An 18,031-nucleotide genomic window follows, 5' to 3' on the forward strand; every position below is an offset into this window, starting at 1 on the left:
CACTTACTTTGTTTTTGTTTACTCCATGTAGTTCTGAGAGCTGAGGTGCATATTTTGATTTTCTCAGATGCATCAAGGTAAGTGCGCAAAGGTCTCACTTTCACTCTCACACATACACACACACTTCTTGACCCTTGCGATGGCCTAACACATCGTCCCTGGAGTCACGCCTCTGGGAGGCTGAAGGAAGTGATTTGTCTCCACGTTGGTGGAAAACCACACTTTGCCGTTTGTCCCAATCCACCCAGATACAGGATCCTCTGAATCCTCCTTGCCTTCAGTGGAAGCTCGAGAGGATGATGAGGGTGCCACAACAAAATCAGGATCTGACTCTCCTGAGTCTGTGGTGTCAGAGGGAGAAGACAATACATCCTGCAGCTCCCTGGAGGGGTCAGGCTGCATAATCATTTCTAAAACTTCGGTACAAGTCAAGCCCTTTCTCATATTGCTTGCTGCTCTTCTCACCATCAAATGACCAGCAGGATGGCATGCAATGTTTATATCCACTTGTTTTTGTTTGGTCTGTACTTCTCTATATCAAAAGGCAGCAGGTGCATAAATACACTTATTTTGTTACTGTTTACTCCATGTAGTTCTGAGAGCTGAGGTGCATATTTAGATTTTCTCAGATACATCAAGGTAAGTGCGCAAAGGTCTCTCTCACTCTCTCTCTCTCTCTCTCTCTCTCTCACACACACACACTATAATTTGCTGTTATACTGCATTATAACTCCATATACAGGTCCTTCTCAAAAAATTAGCATATTGTGAAAAAGTTCATTATTTTCCATAATGTAATGATAAAAATTAAACTTTCATATATTTTAGATTCATTGCACACCAACTGAAATATTTCAGGTCTTTTATTGTTTTAATACTGATGATTTTGGCATACAGCTCATGAAAACCCAAAATTCCTATCTAAAAAAATTAGCATATTTCATCCGACCAATAAAAAGAAAAGTGTTTTTAATACAAAAAAAGTCAACCTTCAAATAATTATGTTCAGTTATGCACTCAATACTTGGTCGGGAATCCTTTTGCAGAAATGACTGCTTCAATGCGGCGTGGCATGGAGGCAATCAGCCTGTGGCACTGCTGAGGTGTTATGGAGGCCCAGGATGCTTCGATAGCGGCCTTAAGCTCATCCAGAGTGTTGGGTCTTGCGTATCTCAACTTTCTCTTCACAATATCCCACAGATTCTCTATGGGGTTCAGGTCAGGAGAGTTGGCAGGCCAATTGAGCACAGTAATACCATGGTCAGTAAACCATTTACCAGTGGTTTTAGCACTGTGAGCAGGTGCCAGGTCGTGCTGAAAAACGAAATCTTCATCTCCATAAAGCTTTTCAGCAGATGGAAGCATGAAGTGCTCCAAAATCTCCTGATAGCTAGCTGCATTGACCCTGCCCTTGATAAAACACAGTGGACCAACACCAGCAGCTGACATGGCACCCCGAGACCATCACTGACTGTGGGTACTTGACACTATCTCTGTGGTTCAAACTCTTTTACACAATATATCAGATGCTTTAAAACCTGCGTCTACCACCAGTTCAGTTCATGCAAAATTTGCTTTCATCCGAAAAAAGAACTTTGGACCACTGAGCAACAGTCCAGTGCTGCTTCTCTGTAGCTCAGGTCAGGCGCTTCTGCCCCTGTTTCTGGTTCAAAAGCACACGCCTGTGCACGGTGGCTCTGGATGTTTCTACTCCAGACTACTGCAATCCACTGCTTCCGCAGGTCCCCCAAGGTCTGGAATCGGTCCTTCTCCACAATCTTCCTCAGGGTCCGGTCACCACTTCTCGTTGTGCAGCGTTTTTTCCCACACTTTTTCCTTCCCACAGACTTCCCACTGAGGTGCCTTGATACAGCACTCTGGGAACAGCCTATTCGTTCAGAAATTTCTTTCTGTGTCTTACCCTCTCGCTTGAGGATGTCAATGATGGCCTTCTGGGTTAACCTCTTACCCATGATTGCGGTTTTGAGTAATGAACCAGGCTGGGAGTTTTTAAAAGCCTCAGGAATCTTTTGCAGGTGTTTACAGTTAATTAGTTGATTCAGATGATTAGGTTAATAGCTCGTTTAGAGAACCTTTTCATGATATGCTAATTTTTTGAGATAGGAATTTTGGGTTTTCATGAGCTGTATGCCAAAATCATCAGTATTAAAACAATAAAAGACCTGAAATATTTCAGTTGGTGTGCAATGAATCTAAAATATATGAAAGTTTAATTTTTATCATTACATTATGGAAAATAATGAACTTTTTCACAATATGCTAATTTTTTGAGAAGGACCTGTATAAGCCAGAAACTAAGCTTTTTTTGCACAGGCATGTCTAAAGGGTTAATGGTCCCACCTAATGATCAACAAATTTTACCTCTTCCCAACAGGGAAAACCACTAACAATCAAGAATGCATGATTATATGGTGTCATGGCTTTGCAATCAAAAAATGTCATTATAATAGAAGTCAATGGGGCAAAAACAGCCATGAACAGTAAAAGAGGGAGAAAATTTTTGTTGAAAACAAGTCATTTTGTGTGTTCCTAAAATATGTGTCAAAATAAGATTTGTCACCAAAAATCATTCCATTTGCTAAAACACAGAGAAAGTTGTGGCCAAATTAACTCAACATTACCCCCTAGTGGACCAAAATCACATAAGGGTTAATAAGTTAATTTAGTAAGTTAAAGTGGGGTAATTGGTGGGCTAAATAGTTTTTATTAAAATGCTAATAAATGAAAAAAAAAAAAAAAAAAAAAAAAATCATGATGCAAGCTGAAATCATACTTTCCCCTTAAAGACTATTGTTACTGAAGAGAAGTAGAATCATGAATATCAATTGTGTATTGTTAATAATAAAAAAAACTGTCAACATCTGTCAAACCTGTATGACTTCTATTCTTCAATGGAGCATAAAATGATATTTTGAAGAATATTGGTAACCAAACATTTCCAGTTGCCATTTGTTTTTTGTTTTTTTTGTCCATACTTTATCAATATTCTTCAAAATATCTCAGTTTCTTCAGTAGAACTTACAGGTCATGCAGGTTTGGAATGACTTGAGTATGAATAACTGAAATAATTTTTTGGCTGGACTATTCCTTCTATATATCAACACTCCCAGTTTCTGTTCATAAAAAAAACCTATTTAATTTAAACCATAATAATTAGAGTAGAAACATCAGAAATTTCTTAGTCAATATGGGAGGGTTGGGGCTTCAAATATTGAACCATTGATCTATCATCTATATACCTGATGCGCTCTCAGCTGTGCAGTGCGTCGGTACATGTAGTCCTCCGACTTGAAGACGTACACCATCTTGTAGGAGTTGAGCTTAAACATGCACTCCATTTTTGAGTCCTCGCCGCCCTCTGAGGATTTCTTAGCTGTTTCTTTGGTCTCTCTCACCTGCATCTCCTGACCTCTCTGGCACTTCCGGACTCGCCTTAGGTTCCTTAAAAAGAAAAATGCACATTGTTTAATTTTCAAAAAACCTAAATCTTTCTTAAATTTAGTACAAATGCTATCAAACATGTTAAGGCTCAGCATCTGACAGCCTAAGGAGAGGAACATCCTAATCAAAAAGAAAAATTATGTACCAATGCAACTGTCTACAGTGCACCTGGGTCTCAACAGATATGATAAATTATCAACAAAAATGATAATCTCCACTGAAAACTCATATCCATGGCAAAACCGTATTGATCAAGTGCCAAATCAAGGTACTGGATGAAAAAAAAAAAAAAAAAAAAATAATAATTTCCCTGCTTCAATTAAAGACTAAAATTAGAAGTGTACTTACCAAAGGTTACAGATGTGAATGGGCATAGAAACCTTGACTCTTATTTTGAATTCAGGACTTCACTTAAAGAAACTAGCCAATCGTCACAAAAAAAGAAACCAGGTAGGGAATAAGGTTAAATGGCCAGGATATGGGTTGACATTGTGCATTATGCATTGCATGACCATGCACTAGAAGTGTTTGTTGCATTCATTTTCTTAGCAAAAACAGTGGTGCAAATGTCAGCTACTCAACCTAGCACTGCACATAAACAGTAATGAATCAATCCAAAAATAAATACAAATTTGACTGTCAGTTTGTGGATGAACATGGAGACATCAAGAGCATCTCTCCGGCGCTGCACATAAACCATGCATTATGAAAACTGAAAGAACAAGCAAATCAATCATCCTCCCATGCTAGAGCTCAAACATCTGTTGGAAAGAAATAGACTACACGCACATTTGAGGATAAAATTCAGACCAGAGTTTTATTGACAAGCCCCTCTCTGAAATACAGCCGTCAGACCGTGGTGGGTTTAAGTTTAAGTTTGAGTCATAACACCACTTTGTAAACTGACAACCCCAATCGAACTCAAGAGAATCAGCAATGGGAGGACACATCGTCTCTGAGATCTCAGCATACAAGGTCTACTCACTCAAATCTTACAGACTATAAAAGCATTTATACACAATCATGAAGTCAAGTCACATACAGATTTACACAAACAGACCACATCACACTTTATGTGGGAAAGCAAAGAAGTTTTCTGAAACCCAAAAGTGGGCTACTTTAAAAAGAGTATGAAAATCTATTCAAAAGAAAGTACAGATCTGAACAAAGCACCCTGCTTTTTTTTTTTTTTTTTTTTTTTTTGAGAACAGGCTCATCTTATCTAAATGCACAGTCTTCAGCCTCTTTAGAAAGTGGCTCTTCCAAAGAACATGGTGACTGAACCGAACCCTGTTAAAAGCAGGTATATAAAAACATCTTCCATATTCTCAGATGAAAAACAATTATTAAAAACGAAATGAAATTTTCACCTCATTAAACGTGTCTCAACCGCGAAAAAATGGTGCACATAATTTTAGATAACACCTCTGCACACATTCCCCACAAACACACCATACTTACAATTTATAAATAAGCATAAAATAACCAATATGCCTGTACTGTGGCCACATCTGAGCAAAGATAAACAGCCTAACAATGAGTTTTCATGAAATAAATGCTCAATAAAGTGCAAATGCAAGCAAGCTTGTGTGTTTGGGTAGAGAAAAAACAAAAAAAAAAAACAGGTGATGACAAACAGGCAGCACTTGTACAGTGTGACTCCCAGACATTTCCAAAGACTACCGAAAGCATTCCTGGGATGTTCCTGTCTTGAGCTGATGCTTCATTGGAAGTTTAAAGGACTCACGGCTCTAAAGATGGGTGTAGTTGGCTGAGCCTCACCTGGGTAGAAACACAGGCTTCTGGGAGAGGTGCTCTCGCAGCTCTGGAGAGGCCGAGCTGGTGTTCAGATATCGCTCCACATAGTCGGGCCAGCGCTGAAACACACAGGCAGAAATTCAAGGTTACTTTTACAGAATTAACAGTCACTGTTAACAGCATTACTGTTTGGAACTACTGAATATCGCTGAATACATGAATATAACCTTCATGATATGAACTGCATGGCAGTTTTATGTGTTGTTTTAGAAAGATTTTTTTTTTTTATATTAATCTCATATATAATGCAAAAGCTCTGTCCATGTATTTTACCTCTTGAAAAATTGTCTCTTTTTGGAGCACAAGACCAAAACTGACAGTCAAATGTACAATGAGCAGAATAAAAGAACAGACTTAAATAATAGTTCTGCAAAATAAACATGAATGAACTTCTTAGGCCTCATGTAATCGCTCAATCAGTGTTTCAGCTGCGGAAAGACCTTAAAAAACAAACAAAAAAAAAAAAAACGGCTTGTAAACAAAATGCCACAAAGCATTTAATTTACCTCAGGCTAGTTATCAGTGTCCACCGCTCATTAGTTCACTAGAGAAAAGAAGTCTAGAGAAGAGCATTTCGCTAAATATTAAACTATATACTCATTATATTTATTTTACTTTACCTGTTATAACATCACTATAGTGATGTCTTAAAGACAAATTAAATAGCCTAATTAATTAAATCTGTTGTGAAACAAGTTATGACAGCCACTGTGTAAATGAATATATTTCAACAACAAATAGACATTTTATAATTTACAAGTTAATTTAAAAACCACATTATGATCAGTTTACATGTTTGAGAGTTGAGTGTTGATTATTATATTTAAAAATAAATAGTAATTAAATTTAATTTGGGCTCTGTTGTTAACTGTAACCTTATAGTAATGTAAAAGGGCTCCCCTATAGTTTAGGGCATATGCAGAGCTAGATTTTTATTTTTCTTAAGAAAATTGTAATTATAATTGAGTTTATTTAAAGAAATAGCAATTTCTAAAGTAAACCACTGTTTAAAAAATAAAAATAAAATAAAATAATAAAAATTTCCCTGCTGTACCGAAAACCTACCGAACCGTGAGGTCAAAACCAAGATATGTACCAAAAAAAACAAACAAAAAAAAACAATAATACAATTGATGCAAAATCAATAATAAATAAATGACCTTAATCAATTAAACAAATAATTCTATAATAATGATGATGAGAAATGATTATGATTATTGTGATGGTATTAAACAAAAATTAAGTGAAAGTGAAAATAGGCCAATATAGGTGTTTAGAATTATTTTAATAACTCTAAATATTTGAAAAAGCAATATAAATTGCAGAAACTAAAAATTGGTTTAACAAAAGACAATTTCAATTGCTTTTTTTTTTTTTACAATATAATTTTTACAATCAAGCCAAACTTTTTTTTTTTTTCAACGTGCACAGATAAATCAAATATTACTTCGGTTGAGAGCATACTGCAACATCAAACACACAATTGTTTTTTTATTTTTTATTTTTCTGGTGGCTGAGGCTGGACCTTTGCCTTCCAGTTGTGCTACTGATGGGCTTCAGAATATAGAAAAGTCCTGAGGAACTGTGGGAGCTGATGCAGAAGCGGATGTACTTTGACAACGTCTTTCTGCAAGACCTACAACCACTGTACCCTAGAATACTGTATGGGTCTGATTCGCCTTGGCAGTCACCACTGTCTGATTTCATGTAGAACTTCACAGCATCCAGTCCATAAGGGTCCACTATCTGTCACCATCTCTGTAGGTTTTATGGAAGGATCAGTATTTCCCACATATTCCTCCATTCATCAAACAGCACCTTGTTGTTTCTGATCCAGTGGATATTGCCACAGGGAGTGTTCTTTGGCAATATGTTCAGCTGTTCGGGACACACTTATCCTGCGTCCCAAACAGTGCCACAAGCCCAAATCAATTTATGAAGGAAGTCCCTGAAGAGTGAGGAACTGGTGTCGTCAACAAAAAGCATGTAGTCAGTGTCCAACAATTTTTCATCCACAAGGGCTATAACAGAGTAATAACTCAAAATGGACTGTGCTCAAAGAGATGTTCCCTCCAAAATCCCAAGCACAAAGAGTCTGTCAGGACAAATGTTTTTTTTTTCAGATGCTGGTTGAAGTACAGCTCTCAACAGCAATGATCTGTAAAGCAAGAAGTCGTCTTGCAGGCATCCCTACATTCCTCATGGAGTCCATCTTCAGAATACTGATATACAGACCATATCAAAACCAGGCAGGAATTTTGTGCAGGACATGATTTGTGCTAGAAGAGACCTACAATAGTCTGTTGAGCAGACTTGGCTCAATGCAAAGTCTTGCCGTGGCACATCATTTCTTTCTGATATTTGGGGCCATTTAGACATTAGTGTGTTCCCAGCTGTTCTTACAAATCAGAAACATCTGGTGGCTTAATATCTGATTCATGAGCATTGTCACCTCTCTTCTGAGGTGCTACAGGAAACGACACCGTTTTCGTCATTTCCCTCAACAAGTCTTGCAGTAGCAGGTGGCACAGATGTAGCAGATGTTGTTGGATACAGCGATGCAGCAGAATGACAAAATCTGTCCCTCTGAAGGATGGATCTCAGCCTTCAAGAAACGAGTCAGCAGAAGGCCTATTGCACAGCACAGAAAGTTGTGCAATGGAATAGCGCTCCAATAATGCCACCCCCACAAAAATAGTAGAATTAGCACTAACATCAAGATTTTAAATCAGTTTTCAAATTGTGAGCTTTAAAATAACATACTTAGTTTATCAAGTTAAACTGAAGACAATCACACTACTGTTCCACCACCAATAGTCTCAGCTTTTTTAAAACAGGATGCGTTCTTGCATTTCACTGCGCTATTTTTTTGTAATTGTTGGTCTATGTGTAGATGAACAGCTTTCACTGTGACACAACATTCTGACACTGCGAGTGGGTTCTTGGACTGAACAAGCTGCAAAGTAAACTTGGCTAAGGATGTTGCCGCAACACTTCACCAGCAGTGCAGGTTGGATTAATAGGTTAACACTCAAAAATCTTTAGCCAAGTCTCTGGCATGTACCTCAGTATCCACAGGTCCATCTGAGTTCTCCTCCTCTGTGTCCAACAGCTCCACGGCCAGCTGCACAGTCCCTTTAGACTTCTGGAACAATAACTGCAAAAAAAAAAAAAAAAAAGAAAAAGTCCTGTTTAAATATGCATGGGTAGCAGACCCATACTCTAAAACTATCTGTAGACTGTATTTTACTAACTATAATACTAAATTCAGTTTCTATAAATTCACAGATTTTAAACTAAAATGTTGAGAGGAAAAAAAGACACTATAGATACGTATCTATCTATACAGATGAAACTGTGGTTAAACAAAGTGGTTAAATAAAGAGAAGGTGGTAAAAACAGGCAGCAGATAACACTGTGACACTGAAAAATGTGCTCATTAAAACAAAAAGCAGTGATTTTGGCCGATTAAGCCACTTTGACCGATAGCTTGATGGATGGTCAATTGGTTTGCTTGAAAAACCAACAGAAAAGTCTTATCAGCATTTCCTATACAACCATCCTTTACTGTGACTTCAACTTTGTAACCGTGAACGCAACTGTAGTACAGAAGAAGCACTCTAATCCTTTTTGCTTTTCTTAAAAGTGACAGCATAAAAATTTAAGTCCAAAAGCAAACTTTAGTTTTGATGTGAACACTTGGCATGAGCATACAACTGAACACGTATACACAAGTATACTGAATCCAAGCTGCCAAAATTACTTGTTTTCTGCTTCCAGGTTTTTATTACATAATAGAGATGAAAACATCAGCACAAGACTATCTGCACAGACAGATCAACGCCTACTACTTCATCAATGCCTATTAAGCCCCACCCACTCATTTGTTATACAGACAGAAGAAATACTACAGCAGGATCACTGGACTAAAAATAACTAAGGCTGCTCTCGACTAAGGATTTTTCTGGTCGACTAGTAGTCGTTCATTTTAAGCATTAGTTGACTAAACACATGTTTATTAATAAACCATTTAAATCATTATAATGATCCTGTAATTGCCTACAAAGCCTTTAAAACATTTTAATAATTCACTGATAAACAAGTGCTTTCTCGTCATCTCCAAAGTAGTGGATGTGCCTGTATGTTTGTTTCACATGGATTATTAAATAATCTAAGAATTTGTTTTACATTTGAATTGGTTAATTTTAAAGTAGACATTTCACTCTCTCTATATATATTTTTAATGTCTGTAAGGCAAAGATATACACGGAAGTACACAGTTGAAGGATCTGAAATCGAATACCTCCCCACTAGGGGTGTAACGGTACACAAATATGACAGTTCGGTACGTACCTCGGTTTTAACGTCACGGTTCGGTATGATTTCGGTACAGCAAGGGGAAAAACTATTTTTTTTTTTTTTTAATGGTTTACTGAACAAGTTGCTCTTTCTTGAAATACATTCAGTTATAGTTTCAATTTTCTTGGTGATGCAAATCTACCTCAGCTTATGCTTAAAACTATAGGGAGCACTTTTACATTATAAGATTACAATTAGGCCTAACAACTTAACCCAAACATAAAGCCATAAGGATGCACTGTTTTATTTCAAATCGACACTAAATACACATAGAAACAGCGCATCCTTGTGGCGCGGATGACACAGAAGAGCACACACAGCATAAGGTGAAATGGAGAGACAAAGAGGAGACTGTTGACAAAGGAATTATTGAATAAATCGTTATTTTTGTTTTCTTTGCTTACAAAAAGTGTTCCCGTTGCTTCATATAACCCAGATTGCACGTCTGATGGCAGATGGAGTATTCCGACAATGACTTTCATACCTTTTATGGACCTTGACACTGTTATTTACTTGGCAGTCTATGGGACAGTCTCAAGCCTCCAGGTTTTCATCCAAAATATCTTAAATTGTGTTCTGAAGACGAACGGAGCTTTTACGGGTTTGGAACGAAATGGGGGTAAGTGATTAATGACAAATTTTTTTTAATTTGGGCTGGAGTATCCCTTTAATGCTGCGTTCACACCAAACGGGAAGAGCGTCAAATTCGCGTCTACCGCGTTTGGGGTGAACGCAGCATTATGATTGCGTTCACTCGCGCTCCACACAAATCAGCGGGGCGTCACGGCTCAGACAAGGGAACCGGAGCTGATCGCGGCCCCTCTAGTCAGTGCTTGTGTTGGGATTATACCAGCACATTTCTGAACCATTCAAGAAGGCGTTTATACAGCGATCTGTCATGCCACATCGAAGACTGTCAAAACGCCATTTATTATTTGAATTTCCTGAGAAAAAAAAAAAAAACAACAAAAAAAACTGTATTAGTTCGGTACACATATGTACCGAACCGAAAGACCCGTACCGAAACGGTTCAGTACGAATACTTGTACCGTTACACCCCTATTCCCCACTATATAGTATGCAAAAAACAGTAAGACAAAATAGAAGTATGTCCAAATTCAGGGTATTTGAAAAAAAGTAGGTGTAAAATGCCCAGATGACCTTTTACTTGCAGCGAAATTTTGAGTGTGAATCTAATGGAAACTCTACTGTCCTATGAGGCCACGAGAGAGGATTATGAATGGCAATGAAGCGATGCTGGTATGTCACATGACAGTTACATGGCAGAGATGTCCAAATTTCATACTCTCAATATTCATTCATGGGTTGGGGGAAAAATCGATACAGAATAGTATCACAATATTTTCCGTGGCAATACTGTATCGATACACGGACACCAAGTATCAATCTTTTATTATACTATTTGGTAGAATAATAAAATAAATTTCTTTACAGCCCACTAGATGGTGATGTTGAGTTTTTTCTGGTGAGGTCAGCTTCTGCATGCAGTACGTTAGTAAAATAAAGATGGCGGCATCGCGTAAAGTTATCAGGAAAGCCCTGTCCATGTTTAAATCGGATGTAAGACTTTGTTTTATTTATTTTAAATTTAACAGTAATATATTTTCAAATGCCCCAATTGCTGAAGGGTCTGCACTAGGGCTGCACGATTAATCGAATGCGACTGTCATGCGTATCTTGTCAGTAAAGCCGGTTCTGTGATTAGTAGTAAATCTCTAGATCTCTTAGATGTGGCTTCTTATACAGAATAAGGCATGCAACATATTTCATAGTATTCTAAGCAGTGATAAAGGCCATGTCAATTAGCATTGCATTATTATATACTTTATTATAATAAAAAATATAATAAGGAGAACTCAGATAAACCATATATTGTCATAGTCGTGTGTTTATTAGTCACACTGAATAATGAAAGCAGTTAAATCCTTTGTTTATTCAGTTGCAGCGATAGGCATTTCCTGGATTTCTTCTTCGGGGGATATTTGGAGTTTCAGCGCAAGAGCGCCCTCTGGCCGATTTACTACTGATCAGAGAACGTCGCAGCAATAAAATTTAATTGAAAAAAAAAATGAGAAATGTTCTTTTCAATTAAAACAGATGTCGCCAAAGTTTTCCTTTGGGGACATAATTTAAAATTGGAAAAAGGTAATAATTACAATACATCACAGAATATTGCAATTTATTTAAAATCGCAATAATATTGTATCATGACACGTATCGTGATAATATCGTATCGTGAGGCCTCTAGTGATTCCCATCCTTAATTCATACTCTATAGAACATTCTTTGTTAATGGTCGCAATGCATGTTCAAATTCAGATGTGCGTCTTGGTAAATTCAAAGAGATAGTCGTACCTTAAAACAGTTCTCGTCAGACATCAGCTGCTCAGCTTTACGCTGGTAGGATGATTCGGCAATTCCTCTAGAAGCTTGGGTGGACAGGGACCCACCGGTGGCTTTGTTGGCAAACTCGCTAAGGTAAAGATCAGTCACCTGTACACAGATCTCATCGCTTACTATATGCTGGAGCTGAGGGAAAGAAAAATGAAAAAGCAAACCGTAAGATGAGATTTGAAAACACTGAAAACACTTGCTAAAAACTACTTAAAACAAAAAAACTCTACCTGTCTCACTATACTCTGGATGAGTTTGTCCATGGTGAAGGCAATGTAGGCATGGATGGTAAACATTTCCCTCAGCTGGTCCTCGTATTGAGATGTCTCCATGTTGCCATCCAAGAGGTTTCGCACCATCTCTAAGAAGGCAGAGTAGTAGTCTTCAACATCGATGTCCACTGCAAAAAAAAAGCAGGGTATTTTTAATTCATCAATCTCCAAAAACAGCATTATAAATAAACAAATAACAGCCTTAAGCCCCGTTTACACTAGTGCGTTTTCGTTTTAAAACGCATAACTTTTACTACAGTTACGCCTATCGTTTACACTACTCCCACGTTTTCGACCCCCGAAAACAGAGACTTCTGAAAATGCTACAGACCCTGTTTTAGTTTGAAAACTCCAGGGCTGTGTTGGCGTGGCTGCCCACATGCGCTCTGCGTATCCTTGACGACCGTGTACTCAATAACATCATGCTCACTGTTGTACCCATAGATATGTATGGGTAGAAACCCCATTCAACTTCTCCAAGCACGTAGATGCGTCCACCATCGAAACAATAGGTAATCTACCTATTCATTTCTATGGTTGTACCTGCATGAATGGTCATGTGACATGTTTTCAGTTATGTAGTGTAGACAGAGATCATTTCTGAAACGCCAGTGTAGATGAGGATCGTTTTCATTCTAAAACCCCGTTTTAAAACGAAAACACACTAGTGTAAACAGCACCTTAATCCATGAGTTGCTGAAGTAGTTCACATGGTGACAGCATTCTGAGGGTTGCAGCTAAATCTGAGAGAAATATCATTAGCTCTAACATGTGTTAAGACCCTTGAGCGCGACTGGTGATAAAACATCCACTTGTCTTCACAAATTTAGGACGTCTCACACTCAATTCTCATCTTTGGTGTGAACCGTGCTGACACAATGACTACCTGCTTAAAACCTGAGTGAAATCTTAAACTTACTGGGTTCTTTCAAACGCAGCTGGATGGCCGGGCTGTCGTTCTTCTCTCTTTTCAGTCCCAACATGTTTCTTTCCCACTCTCTCTCTCTGGCATCTTCCTCTATCTGTTTTTCCGCCTGGGCGTAGATCCGTAGCAGTCGGGAGCACAGGATCTGATGCAGCCGCAGAAAGATGTACCAGTTATTGTTGACATAGAAGAGGTTGTAGGCATCGTCACAGTTACTCAGCTTCTGCTGGGTAGCTGCTGTATGGCTGAAGAGGAGCTTAGACTTTGTTGACGTCGTCCCATTGTGCTTTTTAGTCCCGTCTTCATCTGGTTCGGTCTCCTCTTCTTCCTCCTCCTCCACATCAGAAAGCTCACCGCGTCGGGCAAACAGCATGTCGGGGATGAAATGATATATGATCTGTTTGATTTTGTACTTGTCGTCTTTGTGGATGCCGGACTGCCTCTTGACGTGGTGGATGATGAGAGCAGCCGTGTCTTCCAGGATCTGGCTGTCCTCATACATGATGGTGATGTGAGGGCCTGAGGGAGGGGCCGCATTGTCTTCTGAAGCCTGCTCTTGCCGCTAAGTGGATGAAAAAGCCATTATGTGCAACAGCACAACATTTAAAATATTTAGCATTTTTGGATTCAAAATGTGCATTTGGAACGTTTCATACCTCATCATAAAGAGTCTCGATTTCATTGAGAAGCATCTTGGAGCGAAACACCTTTGTGTCGTTCTGTTTGAAGTTAATACCTTGGTGATCTAAAGACTTCAGGTAATACTTCTCATTCTGTTCCCTCCAGATCTTATTGAAGCCACGCTGAGCCTCTCGCCACTCTTCTTCTTTAGTTTTCAGCCTAAGAAGACAAACATAATGAATTCTGTGAAGAAAACCTGAAATGAAAAGAACTGTTTAAGACAGAGCTCTCTCTATCTGAAAAAAAAAAGTATTTGAGATGATTAGAAAACACAATGATGCTATTAAATAGCAATAATATGGTAAATTACTTGGGTACAAGGCCTGCACTTGTTTTTTTTGTTTGAAATTTAACATCGGCTAGATATCAGTGATTAAATAACAGAAGACATAAAAATCACATAGAAATTACAAATTCAGTGTTTAACAAGGTGTGAAAACTTGTTTTGGCCAAATTCTGCTGCCAACAGGAATAGTAAAAGTTACTGGCATTAGGCCAAATCACAATTTTGATTTTAATTTGAAAAACTGTGCAGCCCTATATGCCTTTGAATAATTTCCATAATCATGTACTATGCTATTTAAATTGTACTACAAAGAATAAAAAAAAAAAGTTTTAAAAACTAGCTAATATGTTCTCTTTCAAAGAAATAGCCTTTTCTCACCACAGTGCATGACATTTTTATAGTTTTATGAATTTGCTAGGAAGGAGTCACCTTCAGACAATAACATTTATGCTGACCTTTTGAGTACAATAGGTACAGAGACAGCAGGGTTCGTCTTAAGCCCATCTATGATGTCTGGAGCTTTATCACCATATATCCTCTGAATAGCTTTACGATGGATGACCTCAGAGGAGCCTCCGATGGTGTTGTCCAGCCGGAACTTGGCCTGTTCTTCAGCTGACATTCGCGAGAGCCTCTTTTGAACAGCCTCCAGAACACGGATGGTAGCGAGGTTTGTCTCCAGAACCACATCAAGCTGCACGACATATGACACTGAACTTAATACTCTATTACACTGAAGACAAAGAAGCTTTGGTAAACTAAAATAATATAAACATGTGTTATCGCTTTTTTGCTTACCTCAAAGCGCTCATCTTCACATCTATATATATGCTCTTCATACTGGGTCTTCTTGGAGCTGACAAAGGTTGAGTCCTCAGACCAGGATGGAAATGACACCCACGTATCATTCAACACCTGAAAATTATTCAACATTACCATAGGGCTGTCACAACTAGAGCCTGACCGACATATCGGTTTGCCGATTTTATCGGCTGATATGAGCCTGTCGCTGATATATATCGGTATCTGCGAATATGCCGCCAATATAATTTTATTTATTTAAAAAATTTTTTACAGAACATATAATGCAGATAAAATGCTTGTAATTGTGTAATTATTTAGTTTGTCCAGCAGAGTGTGCTCCATTGTTTGCTAATGGTGATCTGGATTAAACTCTTTAAAGCTTAAGTCTTTATGGAAAACCACTGAAACTTTGAACAGCCATATCTCCATAACGGCGTGGTGGATCCTCAACCAATTCAGGGGGATCCCTTCAGCTCGAGGAACCCTCTAGAACGCTGAATCGAGTGTACGTCTAGAGGCCCCCTTTCGAATGAGACCATCCCTACATCGATAGCCCCATCTAACCGATCTAGCGATCCTGGGGGGCTACCGACACGCAGAGGGCGGCGTTCGAGAGGGCTCCTTGAGCTGAAGGGATCCCCAGAATTTGGTGGAGATCCGCCACCACGTTTGCAAGATAGTGACACCAGTCAACACTTACACGTCAGTAAGGAGGTTTCTTGTTCAGGCAGCAGCATTCAAGCGTTGTCTTATTCGACCTGTAAATCCCCTGCAAAGTGGACTTCATATGATATTCCACCATGATTCCAATTCCAAGGGAACGTACATGTTACATTTAAAGGGCATTAAAGTGCGTGAGAGGTGAATTTAAATTGTATTTATTTACAGAGGTATATTATGTCACACTTCACACTTCTCTAGTAAGTTTCATCTCTGTTTGAAGACAGTAGTGCAAATCCGTGAATGAATGTTCCGAAGTGAAATAAACTTCAGCAGAATAAAGTTAAATGGAATTAAATTGAAATAAAGTTGAATAAACTTCACCTTTACTGTTCAGTGAACTGATATCAGACTCATTTTGATAATAAAGTTTATTGTTAAATTGTTAAATGCCCTGCCTCCATTACATATCTTTGTCACATCACTATAAGTGTTTGATCACTTGAGAGATCATTGCAAAAAATGTGTTTATGTATATATATTCTGTGTATGTATATACTGTATTCTATATATAGTACCAGTGAAATGTTTGGACACGAATGGGAAATGTCCAAACTTTTAACTGGTACTGTACTATAATATACACAAAGAATATCGTCCAATAAATCGATAAATTTTTTTAACTCCCTAATATCGGTATGCATTAATTGCATTGCATTAATCTGCTGTAGCATGGTGCATTCTTGTAACAGAGTTAATATCAGTGCCAAATGAGCGTTAAATCATTTTTTTAATAAGACTAAAAATGAAAAAGAGAAACAAAACTCTCTACAGCATAAACAAATAATCTGAAAATTCAAAAAATTTAAATCAGCTGAAATAATCAAACCCTAAGCAAATGGGTACCCCAACATATACCATCAACCAAAACCAGCTACAAAATCTTTAGCTTGAGTGTTAAGTCTGCAAAATAAATAAATTAAAGTTGTACTAGGTGTGAAAGGATGGTGAACTCACCTCTTTGCACAGTGGAGTCCTGCCTGTACATCGAGGCTGCTGGAAGCTCTTGGGAAGTGCTCTGTAACTGGAGCCCAATCTTTTGCAGGAGGCATAATCAATTTCCATTGCAATGCCTTCAGTGGCTCGCTCTTTGGGAAAGCTCTCAATATGGGCACACTCTCTGTAGCCGAGGAAGTTCTTGAACCATGTAAAAAGCTCAGGGAATTTCCTTATAATCAGAAAAAGCAATAGCAAAAATGTCAGAACCAATGTAACTAATAGTTTTATTGATTTCTGATTTATAATTAATGAAATGAAATGATGGCTACATAAAAGCCTTTAAATCAGACTAAAAGTATGTCAATATGAAATTAAAATAAATTCCGCTCACCCCAAAAATGGTAAGACTAGCTGCACAAGTTCAGCCCGTGAGATCACTTCTTGATTGAAGATGACCAAACAGCGTAAGAAATTGTCGTAAGCCTCTGAACTCCGCAGAGCTTTCCGCACCTGAGAGGAGAACACAGTTTATAAACCACATAACTTTAATCCTTGATATATTTACTGTACCAACTTAAGGCGGTTATTTTTCTATTCCATTGCATTACTGCAAGGCTATATTAAGAGCAATCACCTTTTCAAAAAAGAGAGATTCAGCACCAATTCCAAGTTTACTGGCTTCTGCCATCGAATGGTCTTTTCCTATAAATTTTTGCTTTTTCTGTTGAAGAGTTAAAAGAGGATGAATAATGCTGGTTGATAATAAAAAAAAAGGCAATTTTCAATGTTTTAATTTAAAGTTTTACTCATAATTACCTTAACAGGGGGCGTAGTGGGCGGCCCTGGGTGTCTGCGGACTTGACAGCCATTCTGATTAAACCTCTGCTTATTGTTCGGTTGAGGTCTCTTTACGGTCACCCCATGATCAATACGCACAGATTCAGCCTTCTCAGCTGTAGTCTTACTCAATAACTGAGGATAACAGAAAAAAGCAAAATGAGTTCAGCTCTGTGATTTTAGATATTATTACCACATATCTCAAAACCTACCACTGAACTGTTAGCATCTGGCAGGAACTGGCCAAATTCTGAAAGAAGGTCCTCTTGGTTCTTGAAGAGCTGGGCCACCTGAGCATAGACCTGCTGCTCTGTGAGAGTGGGTGTGTAGTTTCCCCCTGCCTCCTTAGCATTACGCTGCTCCTTCTATACAACCAACAAAGCACGAGTTTACAATAAGCATGCAGCATAAAGGGCTGTAAACACACACCACTAGGGACGCACCAGATGTTCGGTAACAGAAGTAAGTGAAAAGACCGGATAAACTGTATCGAACAATAACCTGACGTGATCA

At 38.3% G+C, this 18,031-nt stretch overlaps 1 protein-coding gene across 1 annotated transcript in view; it reads right to left on the reverse strand.

The window, feature by feature from the left end:
* The window catches only part of LOC109067632 (paired amphipathic helix protein Sin3a-like), a 38,135-nt gene that overhangs the window by 3,246 nt on the left and 16,858 nt on the right, over nucleotides 1–18,031 (reverse strand). Inside the window, exons 7-20 of the mRNA XM_042728169.1 lie at nucleotides 17,731–17,883; nucleotides 17,498–17,653; nucleotides 17,316–17,402; nucleotides 17,073–17,191; nucleotides 16,700–16,910; nucleotides 15,017–15,133; nucleotides 14,674–14,912; nucleotides 13,908–14,091; nucleotides 13,246–13,813; nucleotides 12,285–12,454; nucleotides 12,016–12,189; nucleotides 8,345–8,437; nucleotides 5,245–5,339; nucleotides 3,261–3,462 (exon numbers count right to left, since the gene is read on the reverse strand). Of these exons, the coding sequence (XP_042584103.1) occupies nucleotides 3,261–3,462; nucleotides 5,245–5,339; nucleotides 8,345–8,437; nucleotides 12,016–12,189; nucleotides 12,285–12,454; nucleotides 13,246–13,813; nucleotides 13,908–14,091; nucleotides 14,674–14,912; nucleotides 15,017–15,133; nucleotides 16,700–16,910; nucleotides 17,073–17,191; nucleotides 17,316–17,402; nucleotides 17,498–17,653; nucleotides 17,731–17,883 (2,568 nt within the window). The remainder of the gene's footprint in view (nucleotides 1–3,260; nucleotides 3,463–5,244; nucleotides 5,340–8,344; nucleotides 8,438–12,015; nucleotides 12,190–12,284; nucleotides 12,455–13,245; nucleotides 13,814–13,907; nucleotides 14,092–14,673; nucleotides 14,913–15,016; nucleotides 15,134–16,699; nucleotides 16,911–17,072; nucleotides 17,192–17,315; nucleotides 17,403–17,497; nucleotides 17,654–17,730; nucleotides 17,884–18,031) is intronic.

Source organism: Cyprinus carpio, chromosome B7, assembly GCF_018340385.1.
Source record: "Cyprinus carpio isolate SPL01 chromosome B7, ASM1834038v1, whole genome shotgun sequence".
Taxonomy (NCBI): domain Eukaryota; kingdom Metazoa; phylum Chordata; class Actinopteri; order Cypriniformes; family Cyprinidae; genus Cyprinus; species Cyprinus carpio.